At 33.2% G+C, this 16,487-nt stretch overlaps 1 protein-coding gene across 4 annotated transcripts in view; it reads right to left on the bottom strand.

The window, feature by feature from the left end:
• Window positions 1-5,749: 5,749 nt before the first annotated feature.
• The window catches only part of LOC111685930 (kinesin-related protein 4), a 36,124-nt gene continuing 25,386 nt past the window's right edge, over window positions 5,750-16,487 (bottom strand). Inside the window, exons 4-6 of one of the 4 annotated variants that reach the window (XM_046947462.1) lie at window positions 12,931-16,469; window positions 12,781-12,870; window positions 5,750-12,711 (exon numbers count right to left, since the gene is read on the bottom strand). In XM_046947462.1, the coding sequence (XP_046803418.1) occupies window positions 12,392-12,711; window positions 12,781-12,870; window positions 12,931-16,469 (3,949 nt within the window). In that variant the 3' untranslated portion in view covers window positions 5,750-12,391. Of the gene's footprint in view, window positions 12,871-12,930; window positions 16,470-16,487 lie in introns of all 4 variants that reach the window. The other 3 variants (XM_046947463.1, XM_046947464.1, XM_046947461.1) reach the window with 3 other exon arrangements.

Here is a 16,487-nt window from a genome sequence, read left to right as displayed (position 1 = left end):
CTATAGTCTAGTCTATAGTCTAGTCTATAGTCTAGTCTATAGTCTAGTCTATAGTCTAGTCTATAGTCTAGTCTATAGTCTAGTCTATCGTCTAGTCTATAGTCTAGTTTATAGTCTAGTCTATAGTCTTGTCTATGGTCTAGTCTATAATCTAATCTATAGGTCTAGTTTATAGTCAAGTCTAGTTTTTTTAGTCTATGGTCTAGTTTATAGTCTAGTCTATAGTCTAGTCTATAGTCTAGTCTATAGTCTAGTCTATAGTCTAGTCTATAGTCTAGTCTATAGTCTAGTCTATAGTCTAGTCTATAGTCTAGTCTATAGTCTAGTCTATAGTCTAGTCTATAGTCTAGTCTATAGTCTAGTCTATAGTCTAGTCTGTAGTCTAGTCTATAGTCTAGTTTATATTTTGTTCTATAGAGTAGTCTATTGTCGAGTCTAGTTTGTAGTATAGTCTGCGGTCTGAAGGCTAGTCTATAGTCTTTTCTATAGTATAATCTATAATCTTGTGAACGGCCTAGTCTATAGTGTAGTCTTTAGTTTTATCTTTATTGTAGTCTATAGTATAAATTAATCTTTAGTAGGTCTAACTAGTCAAGCTAAGAATTAGTTTAGTACTTTACTTTGTTTTAGGATAGTGCAACTCGAAAACTTTAATTTTCTATGACTGGTACCCACCTTTGATGTATTAAATTTTTAATTTTAAATAAAACTAATTTTTAATTTATTTTAAATTTAATTTATTCTTTTATTTATTTTTCTCTTGTTAAAGATTTTTCAATAAATTATCTGTTTGTTTTTTCTTTTTAAATTCATGATTAAATTTGTAAGTTTTTTTATGATTAATTTAATTTCTTTTTCAATTTCGTTTAATTGTGTGAGTATTATGCTCTGTGTGTGTATGTGTTGATGTTTTGTATATTTTTTGGAGTATTTTTGGTGTTAATTTGATATTTGAGTAATTAATTTATTAATTAATTGTTTATTAACATTAACTTTCAATTGTTTAATTTTGTTTAATTTTTGTATGATTTGTTTGTTTTATTAACCGTTTTGCTTTTCTCTTAATGTATGTTAATAATAATTTTTTGTTGTTGTGTATTTGATACTAGACTAGATACAATGAGTTTGGGTTTGCTTTTGTAATTTTAATCATTATTCGCTTTGATTTTGTTTTTTTTTTAATTATGTTGAATAATACATTTATATAAATATTTTTGTTTAAGGTCTTTAGGTTGATTTTAAGGATTTCATATAAATTTAATGATTTTCTGTTTTTTTTTGGGTTTTTTGCTGCCTACTTTCGATTTAATTATTTATTTTTCGATATTTATTCTTTTGTTTTAACAATATATTTGAAATAGTTCTTTTACAGTTAATTTGATGTTGTGTTTGGTAATCTAAAGTTTAAGACGTTTAATTAAGGTTTAATTTAAGGTTTATACTTCGCTTTAAGTTAAAGTTGATCTTAAGCAAGATCAGTGACTAAAGATTATAACATATCTTTGCTTGAAGTTATATTAATCTAATACTAGTTAAAACATGCATCATCCTTGTTTAAGAAAATTAACTCAGGGTTATATCCGAAGAATGTTTAAACTTGTGGTTAAAGTTATCTTAAGCGAGAGCAACTCCGACTATTATTGATCGTATCTTAGCTTTGCTTTAAGTTATTTTAAACAAATAGTTAAAACAAGCTTAAGCAAGATCATCTACAGGTTTGAGGGTAAGTTTGAGAAAGATCGTCCCTGATTTATGTTTAATTAATAACTTAAAGATGAGTCGGTGTTGATCTTTAGCAAGACCAATGATCTTATTAAGTATTATTAAATAAACACGATTAAGCAAGATCATCTCTTATCCTATCTTTGTTAAATGAAGGTTTAGGACTACTCTTAAAGAAAGCTTAAGTAAGATTTTCTTTGATTGTTCTTTAACATTATGCAAAGCATTACCGATCACAATTTAAAGAGATCTTAAACAAGCAGCTAGAGTTATATTAAAGTTCAACAAGATCCTCTTCAATATTTGTTTAAAAAATCTAATGATCTTTGTTTAATGAAGTTAATGATCTTCGTTAAAGTGAACTTAAGTAAAAAATACAGTTTGAAGCATTCTTAAGCTTCTTCTTAATTATATTTCTGAACTAAAGACCACGTAAAAAGTGTCATATTTGATCCTTAAATAATTGCATAAAGTTTAAAGTAGCGATCACGACCCAACAACGATCACAACAGGAGCAACTGAAAAGGATGGACGGCTACTAGAGTTTGTAGCCGTATATCAGATCGCAGGTATATCAGATCGCTAGACACTCGGATTCCTGAGACTCTGACCACCAGGGAAAAGCGTTTGCGGCGTAAGCACATACACAATTATGAAGCTTTGCTAAATACTATTGTTATAGAACTTATGCCTACCACGACTAAGATTGAAACTAACTAGAGGAAACATTTGATCACATCTAACCTTATGCTCCATGTAAGCACTATACCAAACACGCTCATCATCTCGGAGCATCTTGACGTTAAGCCATCTTCGGAGCATCTTGACGTTAAGCCATCTTCAACGAAGAGGGTCATGTCGGGTCTAAGGAGAGTTGATGATCAATTGGGCACGACGTAGTCTTCCAGCACAACATCCAAAGGTCTGTAATCTCTTCTACTCGAGGTACATCGACGGTTACAAAAGGTCGCGCAAGCAGAAGCAGGGTAAGCGGTTGAAACAATCAACTAGCTTAACATCAGCACCTGAGCTACAAGTAACCATTAAATACCGTAGTCAACCCGATGGGAAAATGACTTTGAACAGACAGCTGCTTCTGGGGGTTAAGATCTTGCGGGATCAGTTGATCAACTAGCATGCAGTGAGGATGATTCTGTCCCATTGCAATTAGTAACTGTTCGAACGATGGTGAGAGTGTGGATTCCACTTCCTAATTCAAACTAACTCTCATTAAGCGTCACAATAAGAAACTTTGTACAGATGACTGGACGATTGAACAAGGAAACACGAGGAATAAAGGAATAGGTAAGCGGAATGGTTCAGAATCCCCCGACTCCTTCATTCTTTTCAAGGCTCAATTAAGTTTGCCCTCAACCATCTTCGATTGATCGTGCCCGCAGACAAACGCTGTAAAATCCAAGCGCCCTAAAAGTGGAACAGATTAATCTGCCCCACATTAGTTAAATACAAAACTTGTTAATGTTAGATGTCGATAAAGCTAAACTTTCACATTAATACAGCTTAAGTAACATAAACTTTGAAACAAGCGTAGTTTAAACTTTGGTAAACCTGTTAGTTTAAAATTTAGTTTATCACTTAACTTACTAATGTTAATAAAACCTCATCTTAAGCTTCACATTATATTCCACAATTAAACCAAAAGATGTTTAAACTAAACTTTCACTGCAGTTTAAACTTTAATTAGTAAAGTTAGAATCAGTTCAAGTTAATAACAGTAAAACTAAACTTTAGGCATCTTAAACTTTAACATTTAATTTGTAAAGATTAGCATCACGTTAGTTTAAACTTTAGTTAAATGTTTAACAACTTTTCATAACTAAACCCTGTTATGTTGATGGTCATAGAGCTAAACTTTCGCTTTAATAAAGTTTAAACAAGTTGAACATTTAATTTTTCAAGTTAACATCATGTTAGTTTATTCTTTAGTGAATTACTTCAAACTTTTTTCTTACTTAAACCCTGTTAAGTTCAAGTTTAAGGAGTAAAACATTTAATTTGTATCACGTTAGTTTAAACTTTAGTTAAATGTTTAACAACTTTTCATAACTAAACCCTGTTATGTTGAAGTTTAAAGAACTATAATTTCACTTTAATAAAGTTTAAACAACTTAAAATTTGTAACCACTTAAGTTTAAACTTAAGTTTAATGCTAACAACTTTTCGTAACTATACCTTTTTATGTTAAAGTTTAAAGCATTAGAACTAAACATTCTCTTTAATTAAGTTTAAGCAACTTAAATTTTGGAACCACCTTAGTTTAAATTGTAGTTAAGTATTTAATTTCAAAATCGTGTTAGTTTAAACATTAGTTAATTAGTTTACAACTGTGTAAAGTTAAAGCTTTAAGCATTAGAACTTAACTTTTGCTTTAATAAAGTTTTAGAAACACTTTAGTTTAAACTGTAGTTTAACATTTTATTAATGTTTATAACACATTTTCCTTAGTTAAACCATGATTAGCTTAAGTGTATGCCGTGAGCTAACAACACTTCATTTCCGCTTTATTAAGGTTTTACCTTAACCACCTTAGTTTAAACTAAAGTTAAACATTTAATGAATGTTTACAAAACAATTTGTTTAGTTATACCATAATTAGCTGGTAAGCCGTGAGTTTAATGTTAAACTTTAATAAACTTTAAGCAATTTAAACTTTACATCTAGCTCAGTTGAAACTTTAGTTTAATCTTATTCTGTAAAGTTTACTTTATGTTAGTTTAAATTTTACTTAAACATTAAATAAACTTTAAGTAACTTAAACTTTAGATCTAGTGAGTATCATGTTACACTTTAATAAATTTTAAGCCACTAAAACTTTAGATCTAGTTAAGTTCAAACTTTAGTTAAACCTTTAATTTGTAAAGTTAACATTATGTTAGTTTAAACTTTACTTAAACACTTAATAAACTTTAAGTAAATTTAACTTTAGATCCAGTGAGTTTCATGTTAAACTTTAAAAAAACTTTTAGCAACTTAAACTTTATATCTAGCTCTGTTGAAACTTTAGTTTAATCTTTAATTTGTAAAGTTTACTTTATGTTAGTTTAAATTTTACTTAAACATTTAATAAACTTTAAGTAAGTTAAACTTTAGATCTAGTGAGTTTCATGTTACACTTTAATAAACTTGAGGCCACTAAAACTTTAGATCTAGCTCAGTCCAAACTTTAGTTAAACCTTTAATTTGTAAAGTTAACATTATTTAAACTTTACTTAAACATTTAATAAACTTTAAGTAACTTAAACTTTAGATTTACCTCTAAACAAACATAAGTTAAACATTTAATTTGTTAAGTTAACATTATGTTGGCTTAAACTTTAGTTAATTACTTAACTTGCTAATGTAAGCAACAACTCATTTTAAACTCTAGTTAATCGCTTAACTTGTAATTAATTTATAATTTTGTTTCCTTTTTTAGAAATTTTTCATCAAATTTAATCAAATTTTGGTTTGTAGTTTTTTTTTTAAATTTATTACTAAAATCTCTAACCTAAAATTGTTTCTTCTTCTTTTTTAGATATTTGCTTTAAACCTGGTTTAACTATAAGTTGCTATAGTTTATAAACATATTGTTTTTTTTTAAGATATTTTTTAAAGTTTTCTTAAAATTAACAAAATTAAAAGTTTTTGTTTTTTTGTTTAAATTAATGCACAGTTTTAAACATGTGTGTAAAGCATATAATTAGTTTTTAAGTTTTTTTTTAATAATTCAGTTACTAGACTAGACTAGACTCAAAGCTTAAATTTAAAGATAATTCTTTTTTTTAAAGTAATTTATATAAATTTAAATATAATTTTCTTTTAACACAAAAATAAAGCTTCAAATTATAATTAGAATTATATCCAGCGAGGACGGTGAAATGTTTTTTATTTTTGTTAAATAATTAAATAAGAAATAAATTTTTATTAAACAACAATCTATTTTATAATAATTAACTACAAATATATAAATATATTTAAAAATTAATTTATCACAATACATACAACATAAATAAATATTTTTTGTATTTTTTCAAACAAATTACAATACAATTTATCCTAAATGTAGAGTAAAGTATTGTATTTATGTGTCTAGCCTAAAAGTAGGCTATAAATTGTAATGTAATTTGTTGATATATTTTATTTTTTATTTCAGTAGCTAATAATATCTATTTATTGCTATTTGTTTAATATTTTTTATTTAACAAATTATAAATTTGTTTTATTTTTATTATTTAAGTTTAAATTTTAAGCTTTTAGGGTTTTTTTTTGTCTAAGTTAAAGTTTATGAAATGATAAATTAAACAGTCTAGGTTTAGGTTTTTGAGATCTAGGTCCTTAAGTAGGTCCTTAATTTTGATAATTTAGTGGAACTAAAAAAAACATGTCTTACTCTTAAATATGACTAGATTCTAGAGTGTTTAACAGACCTGATCTATGACTTAGTTTATGATATATTTAAGTATACTTAAACTTAATAAGATTTTTATAGAATGCTTTATATTCTAGGCCCCATATTTACTAATTTTTATTAAACACAGTTTGTTTAAAGTAATATTTTGTTAAATACTTTACATCATAAACAAAATTTTACAACAGAAAACTAATTTTCACATCTCCAGCAGTTCGAATGAATTCAGATTCGTGAATATATACGCTCAGTCTCCCTCTCAGTCATGTTCCGCTAAACTGGAGAAAGATTAAAGTCGTATTTTTTTCCCAAAGCTGGTAAAAGGAGCCAGCTCAAAACGCTGGAAAAACTCATCAATTCACATATTAGACAACGACTAGAGAGCTTATCACAGAGCCACACAATGCGAAAGACTTTCATCCAATTTGTCTTCAATCTTTTCAGCTCAAAACGCTGGAAAGACTCATCTACTCACATATTAGACAACGACTAGAGAGCTTATCACAGAGGCAGAGAATGCAAAAGACTTTCGTCCAATTTGTCTTTCATCTCTTCAGCTCAAAACGCTGGAAAAGACTCAACGACTCACATATTAGGCAATGACTAGAGAGCTCACCACGTCTCTCAACCTGTCAACATGCCTACCTTAAGAGACGATCTACAGAGACAGAGTTATTAAAAGATCCCTCGAATTGAATACTATGAGAGAAGGAGGGACATCACACTAAACTCTCCACTACTCTGGCTCATCGTTGTTAACTCGATTCTTATGGAACACAAATAAAAGAGGTATGAAGATTGTTGCTTGTGCGGACTATGTTGTGATACTGGTATCAGGAATAATTAGTGATATTATGTCTAGTGTTTTTGTGCTACCCAGTAACTGGGCCACAGACAGTGGTGTAGAAGTAAATCCAAATAAGACAGAACTGGTACTATTCACTACAAAAACCAAGATTAAAAGCTTCAACTTGACTCCGTTAAAAAAACCGCGAAATTATCTTATCAAACAATTCCAAATATCAAGGAATTATTCTAGGCCCCAAATTATCATGTAAGCTTAACATCCAACAAAGATTCAGGAAGGTAACGGTCGCCTAATATACTTGTCTTAAGATGTTTGGAATGAAATGGGGACTTAGTTCCAATATAATTAAATGGATGTCCACATCTAGTACTTTCTATTCTTATATACGGATCTTCTGTATAGTGGACTTTAACTAAGAAGATGTGTGTTGAAGTTCAGAGATCAGCATGCATTGGGATTACAGGTGCTCTAAGAACTTCTCCTTCAAAAGCTCTGAACACTATATTATACATCCTACCTATGGATCTACATATAATGGTCATATCTGCTTGCAGCAAAGTAAGGCTTAACTCATCCGGAAGTTGGAGATCAAGAACATAGGAACACGCTAAGATTTTAAGCTTGTTACCTACAATCTTTAACCAATCGTCTGACTATATTACCCCACATACGGACTTTGATAGAGTCTTCAAAGTCAGTGTTCTTTCCAAGAGCGAGTGGTGTTAGGGTAAGTATATTCCACCGTCTTCCCAACAACTGTAGTGTCTTTCAGGCTGAAATACTTGCGAAAATGTCAGCCTGTAGGGTATTATATGACTTCAATATTTGCGGGAACATAGGAATTTTTGTCGATAGTCAAGCGGCACTTCATTCACTTAACTCTTATACTACCACTTGTCTATTGGTCAGAACAAGCTCTTGACATTTCCAACGCCGTTTTATTAGCAACTCCGGTAAGTGTCTTCAAGAGTAATATTCTCAAACTCTTTCTTCAAAAGGCAGAAAACCGGTAAAATAATCTAGACACATGTAAAGGGGCAAAGTTATTGTGACGCTCCTTCAATGAGAAACGCACAAGACTCCTAATGAACCGAAGTAGGTGGGACATATCGAGGCTGATAGCAGTAATAACAGGACACTGGGTAATAGGCAGACATGCAAGTCGGCTTGGGCTTCCTTGCTAAAACAGGAAAAAGGAAGAAACGGACTTTCATCTCCTCTGTGAATGCTCAGCTGCGGTCCTAAAGAGAAAACGCTTAATGATATCCTCAGATTTCTCACAGCTACATCTGACGAGTGGAGTGGTCCAGTCAAAACGGAGTCTCTTCGATTCTACTTGACAGTTTGGGCTTAGTGAACTACCACGTAAACCAATCATAAGTAATAAGTAGCAGATATGAGATTAAGGACAAGAGCATAGCTATTAACTGGAAGATTATTTTTTAAACCGCAACACTATCTTCTTATTTCATCAGGGATTGAGTTTAACATATTTTGAGACGGTCAAAATAATTAGTGCATCAAAAAATCATCTGAAGAAGACATTGAAGTGCTTTACGCTATCACCTGCTTTTAGGTCTATCGGAATAAAGTAATTAATCTGTGTCCGAAGGCCGAAGGATACTCTTCAATAACCGATACAAGATAATGTTCGCATCTGTACTCTGCTGACCATCAGTCCTAGTGCCAGTTGATAACACACTGTATTCTCACGTAATTTACATAAATCTTTAATGGACTTGTTAGGGCCGAAGTAATCCATTATCTATTACTTCAGCCCTAACAAGAAGTTTGACAAAGTAAGGAAAACAACGGAGTCTTGTGGCGGTAGACATGTTCCTGAACTTGCGACGTTATTAAGCGAATCATATGCCTTAATGTCCCAATCTCCAAAGTTTTTGAATGCCATTACAGCTATCGAATAATAACATTAGACAGGAATGGAAATTTGATAAAGAAATGTAATATGTTTAGGCAAAAGGAACCTGGCGATTAATCATAAACTTGTTTGATGAGATCCCATCCCATAATAGATTCTGGATCGGAATGCAAAGATGTAAAATTTAAGACTAAGACTTTTAAAGAAGGGGAAAATGGGGGAAGAGATCATCACAGAAAGGCTTTACTAGTATCCCCTGGTATTATAAATTGCTTATTCCAATTAAACTTTATGAAGTATCCCAACCCTTTTTATGATGGGCAGAAGCTTTTGTAGAGATTCGTTAAATAGAATATTATTTCATTAATATAATAAAGCGGTCATAGGGAAGAGGAAGATTAGACATTGTCCGCTCTGTTACTACTAGACATTTAAAGATAATTGAGAGCATCACTTTGGTATTTCTTTTCTCTCAACTGTGAAAGATTTACATATATGCGATAAATCTTTAAAATATATCCAATAGAATCAATGTAACCTGAATTACTCTGTACAGACTCACTAAGTTATCCGAATGGTGTCACTCTTATAAATTAGAAATTACTCATTTTAATTGAACTATATGCAGAATCCCAGTCTTTTTGACCTATGTAGTGATAAGTTAAGATTTAATTCCAACCCTCTCTATAATAGGCGCAACCTTTCGTAGATATCAGTAAAGATTGTAATTGTAACTACTGTGACATAGCTACACTTTAATGAAGACTAGTCCCCATATTCATAAATGATTAATAAAGTTATTGATGGTTTATTGTGGGAGTTTTTATATGAAAAATGTGCGTAATAAACCTAAAATAAGCAAATAATATCTTTATGAATACTGGGCTAGGGGTCTTTAATATTATGACGACTGTAGAAGCGGTCATAAGAATGAGGAAGATGAAACGGTGTCTGATCTGCAACTATACGACATTTAATGAGAATTATTCTCTTAGATATGAATGAACTACATATCTAGGATAAATCTTTTAAATATCCAACAGTATCCATGAAAACCGAAATACTCTGTAAAGACTTCTGTAATCTGTGGTCTCTAAAAAAGTGAGATCTGTTCCTTCCAATTGAGCTATATGAAGAATTTCAATCCTCTTTGTGACGCCAGCTTTTGTAGAGATCAGTTAAGATTGTTACTATAATTACCGTGAGGCAGGTACGCTTTCCAGACAACTAATTAGTTAGTTAGTTTGAAAGGACAATGTATATATATGAAATCCAAAGAAATACACCTAGGCTTCTATCGGGCCTGTTGTGCTCTCCACAACCAGTGCCTCAGTTGGAAATAGAACCCATCACAGAAGCTATCATTAGGTAGACGAAGATGATAGGACATTTAAAGGGAATAGAGAGCAGTACTTTGTTACTCAAATTCTCTCTGAGATAAATCTTTGAAATATATCCAACAGAATCATTTGTAACGGGCTCTTTAACCCTTTTACGCACAAAACTAAAGCACTGGACTTTTTATGGATATGACTTCACTAAACATTTTATTTTGAAGTGTTTTCAAAGGATATCACAGGATATTATCCTCTTTAGCATGTAGTGACATCAAATTATAAAAACAACATATTTTTCTTTGGAAAAACCCATTTACTGTAGTTGTGAACTCAAAATAAAGTTCCAAATCGAGAAAAATTTAAAAAAATCTAGGGACCCCGGTGTTCCGTATACGTGAAATAGTTAATGCAGCGGGGGTCCTTTTGGTCCCTATGTGATACCTGTAAATATATTAAAGAAGAGGAGTAGAAAGTTATGGTAAGAAAGAGAAATTAAGTGTACTAGAGGACACTGAAAGACTGAGATAAGATAGTCAGAGAGAGAGAGAGATTAAGTACTTAAACGGAAAAGAGTCTCGAACTCGAAAAAGCTACTGATCAGTGCTATTTGAGTTTGTGTCGTCAAACCAATCGCAATGTCTGATAAAGGCGTTAAGGTTATCTATTTTAGTTCCTAATAACTCTGAGGATTCCTCCAGAAATCGATGTCCTAGATACCAAAGTCGGATGTTTTCCAGTGCCGGACAGTGGCAAAGAAGATGTTCTATTGATTCCTCTCCACTTCCTTGTCTTGACAGCTTATGCAGTAGTCATTATAAGGTAATCCAAGTCGCATTGCGTGGTTAAAAAATTTACAGTGTCCAGTTTTGCTGAGTTGGGTACGGCTGTATGGTAGAAGATGGTCCGTGCGCTCTTTATCAAGCTTTGGTCATATTTTCTTTGTTTGAGTAAAAGTAGGCTCATTTTCCTATCTTTCTTGAGAGAATCCATTAAACATGTTATATATAAGTCTTTTGCATACTCCTATCGGAGTACCGCAGAAATGGTCTATGTCCGAGTCGGGCAATTGCGTACCCGACTTCGCGAGCTCATCAGCAATACAATTTAGAGTAGAGTCCCTGTGTCATCGTACGAATACGAGTACTATGTTTGAATGTCTCGCCATCCTATTTAAGAATGTCCGGCATTCCTAGAATAGTCGTGATGTAGAGCTATTTGACAAAGAAAGTGTCACTTTTGGTTTACACTCAAGTTGTTATACATTTTTCTATATGATATAAAGTATTTAACCTAAAATTGGCCATAGTTTTTAATATAATTATTATTTTACTAATTTTAGTTTTAAAAATTTACTTTAACAATAATTTTAATTAAGAAAATTTTAATTAGTTCTTAATTTATGGAAAAAACAATTAGGGGATTTTAAAAATTAATAAACACAATTTAATGCCTTATAAAATGTGCAATCAGTCTAACGTATACCAGTAATTATTTCCATTTTTTTGTTTTTAAGAAACCACAAAACTTTTTTAAGGGAAATTAAAAAAGAAGTTTTCAAAATTGTTTTTAATTAAAGTCAACACCTTAAAGTAGGCAATTATTGCTAAAACAATTTGCCTGCCTAAGAATATGCTTTAAAATTATTTGTAAATATATAGAAAATATTATTATAGCAAATGTTATTTCCTTTTTTTCAAAAATAATAAAACAGGGGGAGGGATTTTAAAGTCTTTTAATAAGTTAATCAAACAGTTAAGTTTTCTTTAATAAAATTTAAAGAAAATTTTGTTTGCTGTCAAAATAACATAATGTTAGCAGGGTTAGAGAGAGAGGGAGAGAGAGAAATTATAGCAAGTTTTCTTTTTTTTAATATTTCCTATAATAAATCTTTTATAATTATAGTATAATTTAATATAAAGTTTTCTTAAGTTGTGTTATTTCTTTAACATTTATTTAGCTTAATATTTTTTTAATAAATTTATTAAAAATCTTTTTTTCTTTTCTTTAAAACTCTTTTCATTTTGTTTAGCAACAACTCTTATTAATTCTCTCTATTAACTTTGGCACCATTAACACATTCTTACTCATTTGCTATAAAATATTTTAATAAAACAACCATTCATTTCTAACCTTACTTTTTATGTGTGTGTGGAAAACATTTAAGTTTAGGCCAATGTAGCCTGTTTACGCCAACAACAGAATACCATACCGGGCATATTTGTATCCTTATCTTCTAATTATAGATTCGTTTGTGATCCTCCCCCACCGCCGGCACCGCTGCCACTAGCACCCAAAGCTGCAGTAGCAGTCAATTGATTAGTGGGATGTACACCCGTCAAACCCAAGGTCATGCTGCTCAAGAGTTCATGTTCATTTTTAGCCTGCCTCAACCAATTGCGTAAATCTCTGGTACGTTCCACCAGACTAGTGGTATAGCTAACGGCTCGAGGATTTTGTGAGACTATGGTATTGGCTGCTATAATAGAATTCTGCATGCGTCCCGAGGCTAGTTGTCTATAGGTTTCCAAACGATCTGCTAAAGTTGGAATAGAATGAGCTGTATGTAGTGTGGAAGGAACATTGCTAGCGGCATTAAGTTGTTGTTGTAGATTAATATGGTTGTTACCTGATGAGGGATTATTGGTTGCTACCGTTCCAGTAGTTAACATATGCGACCAATTCAATTCAGAAGGCGAGATCATGGGAGCGGTTAAAGCTTTTTATAAAAGAAATATTAATACCTTATCACCAACAACAAATCAAACGAAACACTTACCTCCATGTTGTCCCGTTTTACCCAACAAATCTAAAATCTCTCGTATTTCGGCATTCAAAATTTCCAAATTCTTAATGCAATCATTCGATTCTAATTGATATAGATCTTTACGTTTATTAAGATTCTGTGTATCGCCACTGGCAAAATCAGTGCTGCTAAAACCTGAGCTAGAATGTGAGGATAAATCACTGAGCGTGGCATCTTCTTTCTGTTCCACACCCAATAGATCCATGGTAGGTTTTTCTTTTTCATAAATACGCAAAAGACTCTGTTCCAAGTGTCGTAAACGTATGACCTTCTCACCCAATAAAGCTCTGGTACGATGCAAGTTCACCTCCATTTCGGTAAGCTCTTTTTCCTCCTGTATCAATTGATCCAAACTATGGCGACTAACCATGGCCTTGTGACGTTGTTTGATCTCTCGTTGTCTGGCCCGGAAATTGGTTCTTTGTGTGCGCAAAGATTCTTTGGCTCTACGCACCGAATCACGCTCTAGATGTATGCGATGCTTAAAGAATTCCAATTCCGAACTGGCTGCCCCAGCAGCAGCATAATCGGCATTGGATATATCCGAAAATGGATAACGCAAATGATAGGTAGCATCCAGAGTATTTTCGGGAAATTGATCTTCTAAATCTTCCAGCTTTTGTAATTGATGTCGTAGATTTTCGACTGGTGTACAAGGACGTTCGGACTTAAAGTTTTCCGAATTATTGAGACGCGAAGTAGAAGCGGATTTTTGACGTGAGAATTGTTTCTTACGTTGTACACCACTTCCACCGCGAGAATTATTATTATTCTCTTGATTACTTTGGAAAGCTTCGGAATCCGAATTGCCATTATCACTTAATATAGGTTGAGGAGCCGGCAAATAACGTCCCTTGGAATAGTTGTTGGAAATAGTAGTATCCGATTGACTCATTGAAGTAGTATCATCCTGGGCCTGCAAGTGTTTGATATATTTAGAGGCTATACCCGGCTTACGCGTTGCCACAGCAGGACCCTTTTCAGTACTACGCTCGCTATGATGCTGCTGATGTAATTCACCTTTAGCGGGAGGATGTAGATGTGTTTTGGGTGGCAATGGAGGTTTGCCATTCTTGCCCGTGGTATTGGTAGAAACACCAACACTATTTTGACAGGATGTAGAATATGAAAGAGAACGATTATCGCTATTACCTATAGAAGGCTTATTCGATATGGATCGTTCTGTCTCCGAACCCGTGGTACAAGTGTGTAAACTTTGTTGCTGCAGGGCTTGCGCTTCACGCCTACGATTTCTTCTTTCCAACGATAGTTTAACATCGGTCTTTAGTCTTATATACTTCTCCTTGAGGCATCTATATTTATCTTCAAGAAGACGTTTTTCACAGCGCACTTTCTCATACAGTCTATCTTCGCCATTGTCTCGCATTCTTTGTCTCTCCAGCTCTAGTTCATGATTTAGTTTATCTTTCATTTCGCTTAGTTTTAAGGCATGTTCCTTTTTCAATATCTCTTCCTCACTCTTGAGATCTCTTTCCAAGTCCTCCAATATCTCGGCATGATTCTTTTGTAGGGTACACATTTGCGTCTTATGTTCATCTACCACTGCCTTGCGTTTAGTATCCAATTCTTCTTCCAATTGATGTCGTATTTCCTCAAATTGCAGTTCGATAGCTTCTTCCATTTGGTGGCGATGCGAGGTCAGACGCAAGTCATATTCATGACGTATACTCTTTAGTTTCTGCTCATGTTCTTTCTTTATCAAATCGATTTCTTTTTGCAATTGTTCCTCCAATCGTTCACGTTCTTCTTTCAGCCATAGTTGTTTTTCTTTCTCCAAATTTTCCTGCATATTCTCGGCAGTCTTGTCCGTTTCCTCATCTTTAGATTTTTCCGCAACTTTCTCCGTGTCTTTCTTTAGGAAATTCACTATTTTGGAAGCAACTTTTAAGGATCTTGCAGCAGATTTTTCACTAGTTACCGACTGCAATTTCTTCTCCAACTGCTCTACCTCACGACTGTGTTTACGATCCAGTTCATCTAGATCGAAAGGATTGTTGGATGGACCGGCCGATTGCAAAGAATCTTGTTCGGATTTGTTGATTATAAAACTTCTAACGGAACTGCCTTTAGAATCGGAATCGGTATCCTCGTAAAGCGGTTTAACTGTGGTTGACTCTTTCAGTTTGTCCAAATATTGCACGGCCGAGTTATTGGCGATTTGAGCATGTTCAACACTTTGTGATCTAGTCAAATCGGTGATTTTGGCTTTTTCACGTTCAGGCAAATCCATAGAAAAGCTTTGAGCTTTTAACATTTGAATGGTTTGAGTCTTAGAAACGGGAATTATCTTAACCTCTTTCAAATGTTTTTCATCGTTGATAAAGAACGGATTGAGGCTACGTTGATAGGCCACACCATCTAAAGGCAAACTGCCAATACCCACACAATCATTTAGCTCCTCGCCATCATCTTCATCGTCATCATCCCAAGGATCATCATCTTCAGCATCATCATCTGAATTAGCCGATACTTCAGGACTTTGAGTCAATTTTCTAGAACTACTAGGATCCTCTTCGGGCGAATGACGCATTTTAGAGCAATCTTCTAGATTAAAATGTACACGCTTTTTATCATCGCCTGTCTCTTCATGATTCTCCTTTTCCATGCGTCTACGCATGTCAGTCAAACTGGAATCACGTAATATACCCTTAACCCCCGGAGGTGTACCAGCAATGCCCTCCACTATAACATTGGAACTATTACTGACGATATTGTGCGGATTGGTGATAATGGCAGAAGCCTGATTTAAACCCACTTCCATTTGACGGCGTGATTTTAAAAACATGGCTCCTGTGCCCGACAGTGTAAAACCTTTCTTTTCATTGAGACTTAAGGCATCGGTTTCTGGCTTATTGGCCAATGGGAACTTTTGCAAAATATTATCATTCGACAAACGCATATTGAAACCTAATTGTGGATTTGTTTTGGCCACTTCAAAGCGTGTATTCTTAACCGGCATAAAGGTGGAACCGAAATTTTTCGTTCTCGATTCTAAGAAACGACTAACACCACCACTAAAACCACTTGGAGTGCAAGAGGAAGAAGAAGAATTGTTGGTAGTTAAACTACCACAGCCGCTGCTACCATTAGCCCCTCCCATACTGTTGTTACTCTGTTTCGGTATAGCTCCCTGAGTCATTTGCGTTGTACTGGGTGAAGACATTTCAAAAGTGTTGGTAGTATTATCACATTCATCGGTGCCCTGTAGACTACGTATACCCGAATCTAATTGTGAGGCATCATCTGAATTATCCACCACATTTGTAGTTGTTGTAGGAGCTATTGAGGTCGTCGTTGAATTGGTGGTATTAGTAAGAGCGTTAATGATGACATTCGTCGTATTGTTGTGTGATTGTAAAGCAGCAGCATTTTGATGCTTTTGTCTTGCTTGTTCTACTAAATTACGATAAACATCGTCGAGTGGATGTTCCCATTGTGAGGTTTTTGTTTTTAGATTATAATAATAATGACCACCTTTTTCCTCTGAATAACTAGAACAAACAAAGAGG

Source organism: Lucilia cuprina, chromosome 3 (genome assembly GCF_022045245.1).
Source record: "Lucilia cuprina isolate Lc7/37 chromosome 3, ASM2204524v1, whole genome shotgun sequence".
NCBI classification, from domain to species: domain Eukaryota; kingdom Metazoa; phylum Arthropoda; class Insecta; order Diptera; family Calliphoridae; genus Lucilia; species Lucilia cuprina.
This window is presented reverse-complemented; position numbering and strand designations above follow the sequence as displayed.